This window comes from Nesoenas mayeri, assembly GCF_963082525.1.
Source record: "Nesoenas mayeri genome assembly, chromosome: 2".
NCBI lineage: Eukaryota > Metazoa > Chordata > Aves > Columbiformes > Columbidae > Nesoenas > Nesoenas mayeri.
The window spans coordinates 849,167-864,786 of record NC_137543.1 but is presented as its reverse complement, the minus strand read 5'-3'; the positions used below and the strand labels follow the sequence as shown (position 1 = coordinate 864,786).

Genomic DNA, 15,620 nt, shown 5'->3' with positions numbered 1-15,620 from the left:
GAGCGGCCTCCTCCGGGCACGCAGGGCTGGGGGTCGAGCAGGGACCCCGCGGGGACCGTCCTGGCTCACTGTGCCCAAAGGAGACCTGGGCAAAGTCCTGTGGCTCTTGGCTCGGCGCATCCCCATGGCACGGATCGCATGGCACAGATGGTGGGCCCGGATCTTGGGGACCATCAGGGCTGCCCCGTCCCCTCGCAGATGGGCTGCAGACCCGCAGCCTGGGGGGCTGGAGCGGGGGAGGCGGGATGAGCCCCACATTGCGCTCTCCCCCTGACATGGGGGGGACGCGGCTGCTTTTGGTGACAGGAGGCCGGCAACCCGCAGCAGCGGCAGCGCGAGATCCCGCTGGGACGGCCACATCGCACCCACAGGGTTGATAAACGGCATTTTAACTTGTCCAGAGCTGGGAACTGCTGGGCAGTGGCGGTTTGGCGGTGTTTTGGTGGCGCGGTCCCCAGCGGGAGCTCCTTCGGGCGCTGTCACTCCGTGCCGCGCTCTCCACCTCTGCCGTGCGCTACCGCAGTGAATCAGCAGTCGCAGCAGCTGCTGCAATCCAAGCCACTGTCATCTCCTCGCACGGCGCTGGGCACTCACCGTGTGTGCTTTGGAAACGTGGGCTCCCGGAGGCATCTGCTTTCGTTTAGCTCCACTAATGAGCCTGCTTTTCTCTAGCACCTTCTATCCAAGTGCGGTCCCCGGGCCCTTTTCCTGCACTGGCCTTCCCGGTGAGGCGCGCACCCGTGTCCCCGCAGCCCAGCTCCTCGGCTCCGGACAGGATGGGAGCGACCCTGTGGGCAGGAGACGGTGGGCCCTGGGTCGGGCCGCAGCACCAGGCTCCGAAAGCCCTGGTTTAAACAAGCAGAGGCATTTGGCGCTGGAGACGCAGCGTCCCAGCCCCTGGCTCTGCCACTCTCCTGCCTTCCCAAAAAGCTTCCCCGGTGCCCCAGTTTGGGCGCTGTGTCCCAGCCCTGGCAGGGCGGCACAGCCCGGTGTCACCACCTTGTCCTGGGGCTGCCGCGGCTGCCGAGCCAGGGCCCCGCTGCAGAACAGTGCTGCCTGCACCCTCTGCCTGCACCCTCTGCCTGCACCCGCTACCTGCACCCCCTGCCTGCACACACTGTCTGCACCTGCTGCCTGCACCTTCTGCCTGCACCCGCTGCCTGTACCCCCTGCCTGCACCTGCTGCCTGTGCCCACTGCCTGCACCTTCTGCCTGCACCCTCTGCCTGCACCTTCTGCCTGAGCCCACTGCCTGCACCCCCTGCCTGCCCCTTCTGCCTGTGCCCACTGCCTGCATCCCCTGCCTGCACATGCTGCCTGCACCCCCTGCCTGCACCCACTGCCTGCACCTGCTGCCTGCACCCGCTGCCTGCACCCTCTGCCTGCACTGCCTGCCTGCACACGCTGCCTGCACCCTCTGCCTGCACCCGCTGCCTGCACCTTCTGCCTGTGCCCACTGCCTGCACCCTCTGCCTGCACCCCCTGCCTGCACCCGCTGCCTGAACCCTCTGCCTGCACCTTCTGCCTGCACCTTCTGCCTGCACCTGCTTCCTGCACCCTCTGCCTGCACCCCCTGTCTGCACCCACTGCCTGAACCCTCTGCCTGCACCTTCTGCCTGCACCTGCTTCCTGCACCCCGCTGCCTGCACCCTCTGCCTGCACCCCTGCCTTCACCTTCTGCCTGCACTACCTGCCTGCACCTTCTGCCTGCACCTGCTGCCTGCACACGCTGCCTGCACCTTCTGCCTGCACGCACTGCCTGGTGCTGGCCCTGCGTCAGTTCCGGTCACCGTCCCTGCTCAGCCGCTGGCCCTTGTGGTCCCCAGCTGCTGCTTTTCCTGCAGACACCCTGGCCCGGACCCTGGTCCTGGCAGAGGTGCCCGGTGCTCGTGCTGAGCCCCTCGAGCGCCCCCTCCTCTGGGACGTGCGCCCGGGGGTGCAGAGCCCTCCCCTGCTCTGCGCTCACCTCGGGGGCACCGACGGGACCCCCGTGCCCCTGGCGCGCAGCCCCGGGCTCCGGGCTGGGGGTGGGAGGGCTGAGCTTGCCCCGGCCCCTTTCTCCTCCACGTGGACCGGATATTTTCAAGAGAAGAATCTTTCCTACGGGGTTCTCCAGCTGCCAGGAATGCGCGTCTAGGAATGCCCAGGGCCCATCCAAGAACAACTTCCAGACGTGAGGCTGAGTGACGGCAGTCCCTCGCGCCGTGCCGCAGACTCCCCCGCGCCGGCCATGTGTTACCGATGTGTTACCGACGTGTTACCCATGTGTTACCGACACGGGAGGCGGCTGGCTGGGTGGGTGGGTGGGAGGCGAGTGGAGGGGAGGGCCGGGCTCTGGCTACCGGGCTGCGGCAGCGCTAAGAAACTCCATCTGGGAGGAATTTGCTCCTTCCTCCCAGCTGCAGGGTTGGGGGGACATGGAGCCCGCAGCTGGGGGGACGTGGAGCCCGCTGCTGGGGGGACGTGGAGCCCGCTGCTGGGGGGACGTGGAGCCCGCTGCTGGGGGGACATGGAACCCGCTGCTGGGGGGACATGGAGCTCACTGCTGGGGGGACGTGGAGCCCGCTGCTGGGGGGACATGGAGCCCGCTGCTGGGGGGACGTGGAGCCTGCTGCTGGGGGGACGTGGAACTCGCTGCTGGGGGGACGTGGAACCCGCTGCTGGGGGGACATGGAGCTCACTGCTGGGGGGACGTGGAGCCCGCTGCTGGGGGGACGTGGAACCCGCTGCTGGGGGGATGTGGAGCCCACTGCTGGGGGACGTGGAGCCCGCTGCTGGGGGGACGTGGAGCCCGCTGCTGGGGGGACATGGAGCCCACTGCTGGGGGAACGTGGAGCCCGCTGCTGGGGGGACGTGGAGCCCGCAGCTCGGGGGATGTGGAGCCCGCTGCTGGGGGAACGTGGAACCCTCTGCTGGGGGGACGTGGAGCCTGCTGCTGGGGGACGTGGAGCCCGCTGCTGGGGGGACGTGGAGCCCGCAGCTGGGAGGATGTGGAGCCCACAGCCCCGCCATCCTCCCATGGTGGCCGCAGGCGTCTGCACCCCCACAACATTTTGTCGGGGCTGACAGCTCATCCTGACCCAGCCAAGGGCACCACTGGGGCTTTGGGGTTCACTCCCTGCCCCAGCTGGAGACACGGGTCAGGGCATCCCAGTGTCCTCCCCAGCGGTCACTGCGGTGTCTGTGCCGGGCGCATAAGCACTAGGGACAAGTGCATGGAGCATCTGGCCAGCGCTGAGCATCTCCTGCTTTGGGGTCCAGGATGGGGCAGGGTAACCCTAGGAACCCCCCAGTGTGGGGCAGGGTATCCCCAGGAACCCCCAGCGTGGGGCAGGGTATCCCCAGGACCCCCCAGCATGGGGCAGGGTATCCCTATGACCCCCCAGCGTGGGGCAGGGTATCTCCAGGACCCCCCAGCATGGGGCAGGGTATCCCTATGACCCCCCAGTGTGGGGCAGGGTATCCCCAGAACCCCCCCATTATGGGGCAGGGTATCCCCAGGAATGCCCAGCATGGGGCAGGGTATCCCTATGACCCCCCAGTGTGGGGCAGGGTATCCCCAGGACTCCCCCAGTGTGGGGCAGGGTATCCCCAGGACCCCTCAGCATGGGGCAGGGTATCCCTATGACCCCCCAGCATGGGGCAGGGTATCCCCAGGATCCCCCCCAATGTGGGGCAGGGTATCCCCAGGACCCCCCAGCATGGGGCAGGATATCCCTATGACCCCCCAGCGTGGGGCAGGGTATCCCCAGGAACCCCCAGCGTGGGGCAGGGTATCCCCAGGACCCCCCCCCAGCATGGGACAGAGTATCCCCAGGAACCCCCAGCATGGGGCAGGGTATCCCTATGACCCCCCAGCATGGGACAGAGTATCCCCAGGAACCCCCAGCATGGGGCAGGGTATCCCTATGACCCCCCAGCATGGGACAGAGTATCCCCAGGAACCCCCAGCATGGGGCAGGGTATCCCTATGACCCCCCCAGCATGGGTCAGGATATTCCCAGGAACCCCCAGCGTGGGGCAGGGTATCCCTATGACCCCCCCCCAGCATGGGACAGGGTATCCCCAGGAACCCCCAGTGTGGGGCAGGATATCCCCAGAACCCCCGCAGCGTGGCGCAGGGTATCCCTATGACCCCCCAGCATGGGACAGGATATCTCCAGGACCCCCCAGCATGGGGCAGGGTATCCCCAGGACCCCCAGTGTGGGGCAGGGTATCCCCAGGACCCCCCCAGCATGGGACAGGGTATCCCCAGGAACCCCCAGCGTGGGGCAGGATATCCCTATGACCCCCCCAGCATGGGGCAGGGTATCCCTATGACCCCCCAGCGTGGGGCAGGGTATCCCCAGAACCCCCCCAGTGTGGGGCAGGGTATCCCCAGGACCCCCCACCATGGGGCAGAGTATCCCTAGGAACCCCCAGCATGGGGCAGGGTATCCCTATGACCCCCCCAGCGTGGGGCAGGGTATCCCCAGGACCCCCAGCATGCAGCCGGACTGTGCACCCCCACAGCCACCACGGGACGCCGGGGTTTGCATTGGAGGGGAGCGTTCCAGGCCAGCTGGGCTCCGGTCTGCGTCCTGCGCGAGCGCACAGCTCCTGGCACGGCCGCGCCGGCCCGCGGGAAGAGACGCCCAGTCCGGGCTCCGGGCTCTGGGCAGTGCTCGTATGTGTCCCCGGCGCCGGAGTCTGAGCAGCGAGCGTGCGCTGCAGAACAGCCCCGTGTGAGCGGTTCCCTGTGCACGCAGAGCAGGGCCGGGACAGCATCGCACGGGGCAACGGGCAGAGAAAGCCGAGCTGCTCCGACCCCTCGGCCACAAAACCACGCGCAGAAACCCTGCATCACCCCGACATCTGTGCTGCTGATCTCGCTCTGCCTGCACCCCCAAACCACAGCGCGATCGGGTTGGAAGGGGTGTGTGTCCAGACCAGGAGACGCCGCAGCCTCCCCGGGCAGCCTGGGCCAGGCTCTGGCACCTCGCAGCACCAAGGGCACAGGCCAGTGGTGGCACAGGGCAGGATGCCGTGACCCTCCCTGTGTCTCTCAGTGCCACCTGTGTCACCTCCAAACTCCTGGCACCGCTGGCCATGCCGACACGGACCCCTGCGACCGGGCGAGCCATGCAGAGATGTGAGCACATCAGCACCGCGCTTCCGAGCAAGTGCTGCTGGACACACAGCACGTGCAGCCGGACAGACGGCCGTACCCCTCTGCTTTGTGCTGCTGGGAGCGTCGGTGTCACACTCGGTGCTGAGAGCCGGAGCCCACGCCAGGCGCCGCGCCGGCCCTGTCACCGTTCCCTCCGCGCCGCTGTGAGCTCCAGGAGGGGACAGAGGGACAGAGCTGTCCCTGTGCTGTGGGGACGCTGCCCGGCAGCCCCTCGGGGACCCCGCGCCCGCTGTCTTGTGCAGGAATCGCCCTCCTTGTGGGGCGGCAGCCCCGAACCTGGCAGACACGGTTGCTGCCAACTCCTGCCTGCGCCAGCACCGCTATCACCGCGCAGGTGACGCGGCTGCCCATGGCCAGCGGCATCTCCCGGGGCTGTGCCAGGGCACCCCAGGGACAGGTGACAGCAGAGCTGCCTGCGCCAGGCTCCCGGAGACCTCACTGGTACCGGCTCTCCTGCTGCCAGCCACGGGATGAGACTTCCCCAGCCGCCAGCCCAGTGTCTGCCTGTCTGTCTGCATGTCTGTCTGTCTGCGTGCTGCAAAGGGCAGTGACCCGGGGAGCTCAGCCTGCAGGTGCTGGTGCCGTGCTGGGTCAGTCCTAGGTGGTCGGGGAAGCCCCCAGGGTCCTGGGTGGTCCGGGATACCCCAGGGTCCTGGGTGGTCCGGGATACCCCAGGGTTCCAGGTGGTCCGGGATACCCTGGGGTCCCGGGTGGTCAGGGAAGCCCGCGGGGTCTCGGCCGTGCCCCAGCAGGACGCAGCCACCAACCAAGCATGGTGACGGCGTCCCAGGCTGATGCCGAGGGCGAAATCCCCGCCCGGGTCCCCACGGGCTGCGTTTGTCCTGCGCTGATCCTGCTTGGGGGTGACAGGGGGTCCGGGGTGGCCGTGGGGCTCCCTGTGGCTCCGCCGGTCCCCGGGGGGCTCCGTGCTGTTTGTGGGTGTTGATGGGGACCAGATGGTGCCACGGGCGAGGGTGACCCCTGACTGCGGGGCGTGCGGGGCACAGGTCACCCTCACACTTTTGTCCCTCTGCGGCTGTACGTGGGGACGGGGTCTCTGTGTTCTGCAACACGGGGGCAGCGCGAGAGGCCGGAGGGTCCCTGGGGGCTGGGCAGGACCCCTGCTTTCCTGGCTGAGCTCCGGGGGGTCTCCTGGTGTCCGAGCCCTGCGCTGGGACAGCGGGTCCTGCGGGGGGACGGAGCCGGGGAATGCGAGCCCGCAGGGGCCGGCTCCTTGGCCTCTCGTGAAGTGAACCAGCTCCGGCGTTCCCTCTGTCGGTCCCGGGACCGCAGCAGGGCAGGCCGGCTCGTGTCCATGGCGCGTCCCTATGCCAGCTGGTGATGGGACCGGAGCAGCTGTCCCCACGCTCCCTGCCAGCACTGGGGACGAGATGTGGAGCCTGGTGGCAGCTCCAAAACCCGCCCGTGGTGTGCTGGTCCCCTCCACCAGCGCCTGGGGACACCGGCGCTGCTCCTGCTCCGCCTCTGTGACACCTGTGGCCACCGAGCCAAGGAGAGGGCGAATGCAGCGCTGGGACAGGCAGCGGTGGGACAGGCAGTGGGACAGGCGGCGGGATAGGCAGTGAGACAGGCAGCGGGACAGGCAGCGGGACAGGCAGCGGGACAGGCAGTGGGACAGGCAGCGGGACAGGCAGCGGGACAGGCAGTGGTGGGACAGGCAGCAGGACAAGCAGTGGGACAGGCAGCGGTGGGACAGGCAGTGGAACAGGCAGTGGGACAGGCAGCGGGACAGGCGGTGGGACAGGCAGCGGGCAGGCGGCAGGACAGGCGGTGGTACAGGCAGTGGGACAGGCGGCAGGACAGGCAGAGGGACAGGGAGTGGGACAGGCGGCGGGACAGGCAGCGGTGGGACAGGCAGTGGGACAGGCAGTGGGACAGGCAGCGGGACAGGCAGTGGGACAGGCGGCAGGACAGGCAGCGGGACAGGCAGCGGGACAGGCAGTGGTGGGACAGGCAGTGGGACAGGCAGCGGTGGGACAAGCAGCGGGACAGGCAGCAGGACAGGCAGCGGGACAGGCAGTGGGACAGGTGGCAGGACAGGCAGTAGGACAGGCAGCAGTGGGACAGGCAGCGGGACAGGTGGCAGCGGGACAGGTGGCGGGCAGACAGCAGGACAGGCGGCAGGACAGGCAGTGGGACAGGCAGCAGGACAGGCAGCAGGACAGGCAATGGGACAGGCGCGGTGTGTGCGTGCAGGGGAGCAGCGCTGGCAGCCGGCGGGTGGAAAATGTGAGGCTGTGCGCGGGACGGCCGCAGGAACGTGCTGGGCTGCCCGCAGCCGCGGCCACGCTCCACCGGCCCCGCTCGCCCGGCTGTGGAAAGGCCGTTGCACCCGTCCCGCTGTGGGACACGAGCCCGGCGCTGCTCGCCGCGGCGCTCGCTCCTCCGCCTCATCCCCCATCGACACGCACTCTCACCCCCGCCTTGGGGTTCGGTTGCTGCCCTCCCGGCCTCCCCCACCTTGGTGCACCCCTCTCCGGTCCCGTGCCACCCCGGAGGGCTTGGGCCATCCTCACTGCAAGCCATAGGCTTGGCGCGGTGTCCCCTGTTGTCCCCTCACTCCTCCTCCCTCCGTCCCCTCCAGGACATTCGCAACACGGTGGGCAACATCCCCATGGAGTGGTACCAGGACTTCCCCCACATTGGCTACAACCTGGACGGCAAGAAGATCTACAAGCCCATCCGGAACAAGGACGAGCTGGACATGTTCCTGGAGAAGATGGAGAACCCCGAGTACTGGTGAGCACGGCGGTGCACGGTTTGACGTGTCCGCACACACGCACACAAGCCGTGAAACACCCCGACTGCCTTGGGCTGTAGAATTGAGGCTGAAGACCTCGAGATCTCCCGGTGTGACTGCTGACGTGTGGCTTTGGGACCCCAAGGCTGTAGAATTGAGGGTGGAGACCCCAAGGTCTCCCGGTGTGACTCCTGACATGTGGCTTTGGGAGCCCAGGGCTGTAGAATTGAGGCTGGAGACCCCAAGATCTCCTGGTGTGACTCGTGACATGTGGCTTTGGGAGCCCAGGGCTATAGAACTCAGGCTGGAGACCCCAAGGTCTCCCGGTCTGACTCCTGATATGGCTTTGGGAGCCCAGGGCTGTAGAATTGAGGCTGGAGACCCCAAGGTCTCCCAGTGTGACTCCTGATGTGTGGCTTTGGGAGCCCAGGGCTGTAGAATTGATGCTGGAGACCCCGAGGTCTCCCCGTGTGACTCCTGGCGTGTGGTTTTGGAGCCCAGGGCTCCAAGGCTTGTCCCAGCACTGGGGACAGACGCTGCCGTCCAGCCCTAGCCCTGTCCCCTTCATTTCCCCGCAGGCGAACGGTCCAGGACAAGATGACGGGCGCAGACATCAAGCTGACAGACGAGCAGGTGGAGCTGGTGCATCGGCTCCAGAGAGGGCAGTTTGGGGACGTCCACTTCGACCCCTACGAGGTAGGGTCACGGTGCACCCCGGCGCTTGCTCCGAGCGCTGAGTGGCCCGGGGACGGAGCCGCTGCCACACGCGTCCGTGTCTTCCCCAGCCGGCTGTTGACTTCTTCACCCACGAGGTCATGATCCACCCGGTGACCAATCGGCCAGCGGACAAGCGGAGCTTCATCCCCTCCCTCATCGAGAAGGAGAAGGTGAGAGCCCGACAGCTCCTGGCGGGAGCGAGGAGCACAAAGCCCAGCTGAATGCTGGTCACTCTTCTCCTGTCCGGCTGTCCCTCCTGTCCCAGCTGTGACCACCCAACCCCACAACGTGTCCACACGCAAACCTGGGCCAAGCCCCCAGGGTGGCAAAGCTGCGCTCGGCGGCTTTCGGTCCCATCCCCACGTCCCACCCTCCTGCTCCCCATCCCCGTGGAGCCCCGCGGCTCCTGCCCCAGCCTCTCCTCGCCCCGCAGGTCTCCAAGCTGGTCCACGCCATCAAGATGGGCTGGATCAAGCCCCGCAAGCCCAAGGATGATACACCCACCTACTACGACCTCTGGGCCCACGAGGATCCCAACTCCATCCTGGGCCGCCACAAGATGCACGTCCCGGCCCCCAAGATGAAGCTGCCTGGGCACGAGGAGTCCTACAACCCACCCCCCGAGTACCTGCTCAGCGAGGAGGAGGTGCGGGGGGACACGGGGGACACGGGGGGACACGGGGAGCTGGGAGGTTGCGGGGACCCGAGGGGATCTGTGCGAGGGAGGATCTGGAAAGGGCTGTTGCTCAGAAGGGCACCGTAGAGATCACGTCGCATCGAGGTGAGTCAAAGCCTTGCAATGAGAATTAAAGCAAAGGTTCCTCGGCACCTGGAACCAAACAGAAGTGGGGTCACCTCCCCCCGTGACACTGGGGTCCAGCCTCCAAGCTGAGCGTGTCCTGGTGTGGGGTTTCTCCTGGCACACTGTGTGCAGAGCCCCCAGCAGGGGCTCGAGGAGGAAAACCAGGCAGCAGAACCCCTGGGCAGACGGGGGATGCCGGGGCAGAGCGGGCGGAGCGCGGTGCCTCCCGTAGCGCCGGGATGGTTCTTACTGGGCTCGGGGGACGTGTCGGGCGGGGGCAGCGGCACCTCTGCGCTGGGGGGTCCTGCTGAGCGGGGTCTGTGCCGTCCGTCCCGCAGAAGCTGGCGTGGGAGCAGCAGGAGCCGGCCGAGCGGAAGCTGAACTTCGTGCCGCAGCAGTACCGGTGCCTGCGCGCCGTGCCCGCCTACCCGCGCTTCATCCACGAGCGCTTCGAGCGCTGCCTGGACCTCTACCTGTGCCCGCGGCAGCGCAAGATGCGGGTGAGAGCTTCTCCTGGCGCCGGGTCACACTGGCCTCTGGGCACTCCTGCCTGTGTCCTCGCGTCACGCAGCTGGGGACCGCGGTGCTCTGCGGCACAAGCTGCTGCTGCCACGGGCCTCTTGCCCCTCGCCTGCTGGCAGCGTGCGCCGCAGCTCAGCGCGGAGCTCCCGCGCTGTCCCCGAGCCTGCGAAACGCGGCCCCCGGCACAGCCCGATTGTGGCTCAGCACCCGCCTCCCGCAGGTGAACGTGGACCCCGAGGACCTGATCCCCAAGCTGCCGAAGCCGCGGGACCTGCAGCCCTTCCCGACCACCCAGGCGCTGGTGAGTGACGCGCGGAGCCGGGGGGTTGTGTGCGCACCCGTGGCTGTGGGATGTGCCCAAACTGTCCTGCTGTGTCCCTGCACCTGTGACAGCTGTTCTGGGCAGAGCGGGGCCTGTGGTGCATGGGGCAGGACAGGGCTCAGCACCGTCACCAAGGGGCAGGGGGGGGACGGGCCCCGGGAAAAGAGCAGAGTCCCGGGTTCGGTCCCACAGGGGGTCGGTGGCAGTGTGGGGACACCCCCACAGAGGAGCTGTGAGGGTGAGGTCTCACCCGCCCTCCGTGTCCCTTCCAGATCTACCGCGGCCACAGCAGCCTGGTGCGGTGCCTCAGCGTCTCTCCCAGCGGGCAGTGGCTGGTCTCAGGTGAGCCTTCCCACCCCAAACCGCGGTGCCCTGGCACCCCGACGCTGGAGCTGGTCCCAGTGTCGCCCCCAGTGTGGACCTGGTCCCAGTGTTACCCCCAGCGCCAGAGCTGGTCCCAGTGTTACCCCCAGTGCCGGAGCTGGTGCCAGTGTCGCCCCCAGTGCAGGACTGGTCCCAGTGTCCTACCCCCAGCACTGGAGCTGGTCCCAGTGTCACCCCCAGTGTGGACCTGGTCCCAGTGTCACGCCCAGCGCTGGAGATGGTCCCAGTGTCACCCCCAGTGTGGACCTGGTCCCAGTGTTACCTCCAGCACCGGAGCTGGTCCCAGTGTCACCCCCAGCGCTGGAGCTGGTCCCAGTGTCGCCCCCAGTGCCCGAGCTGGTCCCAGTGTCGCCCCCAGTGCCCGAGCTGGTCCCAGTGTCACCCCCAGCGCCTGAGCTGGTCCCAGTGTCACCCCAGCACAGGACTGGTCCCAGCATCACCAGTGCAGGGCTGGGAGCAGCCGCGCTGCTGCCCTGTGCCCATGGGCGAGCCGGGGCTCCCGTGAGCTCCCTGGCAGCCCCCCAGCTGCTGCAGGGCCATGGGGGGAGCCGGGGAGCACCCCGGGGGTGCTGCGGCCGCCCGGCCGTGTCCCCCCAGCCCGCGGAACGTCGCGTGGCCTCCAGGAGCCTCCGTGGCTTTTCCAGCGGCTCCGGGGACCCCACCCAGGAGCTCGGCGGTGGAGAAAGTGAGGCCGGAGGCGCGAGCGCGGCGGCCGCGCGGCCGGCGGAGCCTGGAGATGGGGAGCAGATGGCAGTTTAACAGCCCGCAGCGGCACATGTGCTTTTTATAGCGCTGGAGTTTGCAGGCTGCCAGCTCCCGGTGGCCGCCGTGCCGGGCGCTTGCACAACGTGGAATTCCTGGCCGCGGGCTGGGAAAGTGGCTGAGATCAGGCGTTAAAAATAACCCGACCTGCGGGGACACGCGCGCGCGCTGCCGGCTACCTGCTCCTGCTCCTGCCCGCGGAGCCGCCGCGCTGCACCGCGCCGCGCCGTGCCGAGCCGGGCGCGCCGCCAGCACGGCAGCTGTGCCGGGAGCCGTGCGCGTCGGGAGGGGACCCCAGGCAGAGCCGCGGTGCCGGGGGAGCGCGGGGGGGCTGTTCTCTCGGCAGCAGCCCCCGGTCACGTCTCACGGCGCTGGAGCCGCTGCCATGCGGACTCGCAGGTGCTGGGGCACGGCTGCGGCGCTCCCGGTGCTCCCTCTGGGCGCAGGGCTGCTCCCCCTGGGCGCAGGGCTGCTCCCCCTGCTCAGAGCCCCCCGCGGTGCAGTGTCCTTGTCCCCTGCTCACCTGTCCCTCCGCAGGCTCGGATGACGGCACGGTGCGGTTCTGGGAGGTTTGCACCGCGCGCTGCATGAAGACGCTGCCCGTGGGCGGCGTGGTGAAGAGCGTCGCCTGGAACCCCAACCCCACCGTCTGCCTGGTGGCCGTGGGCGTGTGAGTGTCCCGGCGCTCCCTTCCTCCCGTCGGAGCTGCCGCAGCCACGGCGGGCGCCGCTTTTCCTCCCCCAGCGCCTGTCCAGCCCCTCGGGAGCTCAGTAACGCCGGGCGCCCCAGCAGCGAGGATGGGCACAGCGCGGGTGCGAAGCCACCATGCCCGCTGTCACCTGCCTCTCGCTGCGCCTGGTGGCCATTGGTCTTTTGGGGAGGAACCGTCCGTCCCCACCATCATCCCTGGGGCGCCCGGGCTGTGACAGCGCTCACCCGGATCCTCTGCCTTGTCCCCTTGGTGGCCTGGCTGCTCACGGTGTCCCTCGTGGCCCTGGTGGTGCTGGGGCCACCCCATGGTGGTGCTGGGCTCCTGGGGGGTCCTTGGAGCACGAGTGTGATGGAGCGGCTGAGGGACCTGGGGGGTCAGCTGGAGAACAGGAGCTGAGGGGAGACCTTCTGATCTCTGAACTGCCTGAAAGGAGCTTGGAGCCAGGGGGGTCGGGCTCTGCTCCCCAGGAACAAGCGCCAGGAGCAGAGGAAACGGCCTCAAGTTGCCCAGGGGAGGTTGAGCTTGGATGTGGGAACAATTTCTTCCCCAAAGGGCTGTGGGGCATTGGAACAGGCTGCCCAGGGCAGTGCTGGAGTCACCAGCCCTGGAGGGCTGGACAGACGGACATGAGGTTCTCGGGACAGGGGGCAGTGCTGGGAGTGGGTTATGGTTGGACTCAATAATATCGAGCGGCTTTTCCAACCCGAATGATTCAATGATTCCTGACGCGTCCCTCGTCCCGCGCCGCAGGGAGCAGTCGGTGCTGCTGGTGAACCCCTGTCTCGGGGACAAGCTGCTCTACGGGGCCACCGACCAGCTGCTCGAGTCCTACGTGGCGCCGGAGGAGGAGCGAGTGCAGCCGGTGCAGTGGGTGACGGCCACCGCGGAGCAGCACGGCAAAGGCGTGCGGCTGCTGGTCCAGCACAGCAAGGTGAGCCGGGGCGGCCGCGCGGGAGCCGCCTGTGCCCCACAGCGTGCTCTGACCCTGCGCCGTCCCTCCCCGCTCCGCAGGCCGTGAAGCAGGTGACCTGGCACGGCAAAGGCGACTACTTCGCCAGCGTCGTGTCTGACAACAGCAACATGCAAGTGCTGATCCACCAGACCAGCAAGCGCTGGACCCAGAACCCCTTCCGCAAGAGCAAGGGGCTGGTGCAGTGCGTCCTCTTCCACCCCATCCGCCCCTACTTCTTCGTGGCCACCCAGCGCTACGTCCGCGTCTACAACCTCCTCAAGCAGGAGCTCACCAAGAAGCTCATGACGAACTGCAAGTGGGTGTCCAGCATGGCCATTCACCCCGGAGGTACGTGGGCCGCGTGGTCGCTCTCCAAGGAGCTGCTGGGTCCCTGGGGTGCAGGGCGGACACCCCAGGCTTCGCTGGTGACCCCAGTAACCCCCAGTTCCCTCTCACAGGTGACAACATCATCTGCGGCAGCTACGACAGCAAGCTGGCCTGGTTCGACCTGGACCTCTCCACCAGACCCTACCAGCTGCTGCGGTGAGCGCCCGGCTCTGCCTGCTCCCCAAACCTGCCCGCACCCCCCAGACCTCTTCCCAGGGCCGTTCCCACTCCGGGGACCCGGCAGCCCCGGGGACTGTGCCAGGAACCACCGTCCCTGCCCTGCGTGGTGGAGTCTCACGGGACAGTGACAGCTCTCCGGAGCTCCCGGGGACAAAGCGCCTGTGCTGGGAGCTGCTGGGCTGCTGGAGCTGCTCCCAGAGGTCCCAGTCTGTCCCAGTTGCCCCTTCCCGTACATACGGCCGTTCACAGCAGAGCTTGGGGTCCGTACAGCCTGGCCCTGCGGCCAAGGGTTGGGGACAGGGACAGCATCCACCCCTCGCCCTGACACAGCGCCTGCTGTCTGCAGGCACCACAAGAAAGCGCTGCGGAGCGTGGCCTTCCACAAGCGCTACCCGCTCTTCGCCTCGGCCTCGGACGACGGCACCGTCATCGTGTGCCACGGCATGGTCTACAAGTAGGTGCTCGGGTCGGGTCCCCTCTCCCGGGGAGCGTTTTGGGGTGGGCAGCGGCTGCGGGGCGCCGCGGGTACCCCGGGGAGGGCGGTGGGGGCCGGAGCCCCGCGCTGACCTGTGCTCCGCAGTGACCTGCTGCAGAACCCGCTGCTGGTGCCCGTCAAGGTGCTCAAGGGCCACGCGCCGACGCTGGACCTGGGCGTGCTGGCCGTGCTCTTCCACCCCACCCAGCCCTGGGTCTTCTCCTCGGGCGCCGACGGCACCGTCCGCCTCTACACGTAGCGTCACCCCCACCCAACTGCAAAGGGCAGTGCTGGGGCCACCGCGCTGTGCCGGGAGCTCCGCACACGCTCCGGGGGCCTCTCTCATTAAACCTGTTTGGATACGACCCTGTGCCGCCTTGTTCTGCGTCACCGGCTCAGCCCGTGGTGGACTGAGACCGTGGGGACTCGGGGACCCCCTGCCAAAACGCGCTGGGTGCCGCTGCCCCCGCGCGGGGCCCTCGCTTGTCACGCGAGCGAGGGACAGAAAGGGCGGTGGGAGGTGGCGCGGGGGGCTGGGAGGATGGACAGGAGACGGGATGGGTTGATCTCAGCCCTCCCCAGTTGCCCCGAGCTCCAGCGCCCCCACCCCCACCATGGGGAGGCTGGGGGGGCATCACCTGAGCCCTGCACCCCCACAGCCCCTCCATGTGCCAGCCCTGGGGTGCGGAGGCTGCTGGGCCGCAGCAGGTCCCAGCCCCATGCCCAGGATGGGCACCCCCCACCGGGACCCCAAAGCCCACAGCTGGCCCCAGCGGCACCCAGTGCGGGGACACGTTCAGCAGGCAGCCCCAGCCATGTTACCCCCCCCCAGCACCCCTCTAACCCCAGCGTCACCCCCATAGTCCCTGGGGGTCACCCCAGCTGCCCCCACACATGGTCCCAGCAGAGGAGCCCCAGGGCTGCCCCACAGCCCACACATGAGCTCAGCACCGGTCACCGGCTGGGGGGGCATCCAGGGGTACCCCACATCCATGGGACGTGGCCAGATGCTGCTGGGAGCCAGCATGACCCCCCCCAGCACACAGCACCCCCACTGCGGGGCCCCACGTCACCCGGACTTGTCCCCGAGGGGGACACGGGGCCAGAGATGGCACCGAACTGCTGCAAAGGGCCCCCCCTGGGCTTCCACTGAACAAAAACCACCACGGGGGTGTCCCCCCAGTCACCCCGCAGGCTGGGGGGGGGGGCTGGCACAGCCCAACCCTGTGAACCCCCTATCCCCTCCAAGCAGCATTTCCACCTTGGCCTGTTCACTCTGAGCCCTAATGACAGCTGGGTGCGGAGGGCGCTCAAGGCACTTGAGCCAGTGCCCCCAGCACACCGTGTGCACCCCAGGGAAGGGCAGCGGCAGGAGCTGGGACAGGGGCAGCACCCGAGGGACAAAAAGAGCCCAGAGGTGACCGGAGCAGGGACGGGATCTCTGCCCGCCTGGGGGGGCCTGGGGAAGAGACCC

General features: G+C 68.4%; 1 protein-coding gene across 1 annotated transcript in view; it reads left to right on the top strand.

Annotated features, from left to right (window-relative positions):
• Window positions 1–14,477, top strand: part of BOP1 (BOP1 ribosomal biogenesis factor) — a 69,235-nt gene extending 54,758 nt beyond the window's left edge. The window contains exons 4-16 of the mRNA XM_080340616.1: window positions 7,776–7,930; window positions 8,510–8,627; window positions 8,717–8,818; window positions 9,082–9,294; window positions 9,789–9,950; window positions 10,193–10,273; window positions 10,567–10,636; window positions 11,978–12,110; window positions 12,903–13,083; window positions 13,164–13,452; window positions 13,563–13,647; window positions 14,018–14,125; window positions 14,252–14,477. Coding sequence (XP_080196742.1) covers window positions 7,776–7,930; window positions 8,510–8,627; window positions 8,717–8,818; window positions 9,082–9,294; window positions 9,789–9,950; window positions 10,193–10,273; window positions 10,567–10,636; window positions 11,978–12,110; window positions 12,903–13,083; window positions 13,164–13,452; window positions 13,563–13,647; window positions 14,018–14,125; window positions 14,252–14,405 — 1,851 coding nt within the window. The 3' untranslated portion in view covers window positions 14,406–14,477. The remainder of the gene's footprint in view (window positions 1–7,775; window positions 7,931–8,509; window positions 8,628–8,716; window positions 8,819–9,081; window positions 9,295–9,788; window positions 9,951–10,192; window positions 10,274–10,566; window positions 10,637–11,977; window positions 12,111–12,902; window positions 13,084–13,163; window positions 13,453–13,562; window positions 13,648–14,017; window positions 14,126–14,251) is intronic.
• Window positions 14,478–15,620: the final 1,143 nt, after the last annotated feature.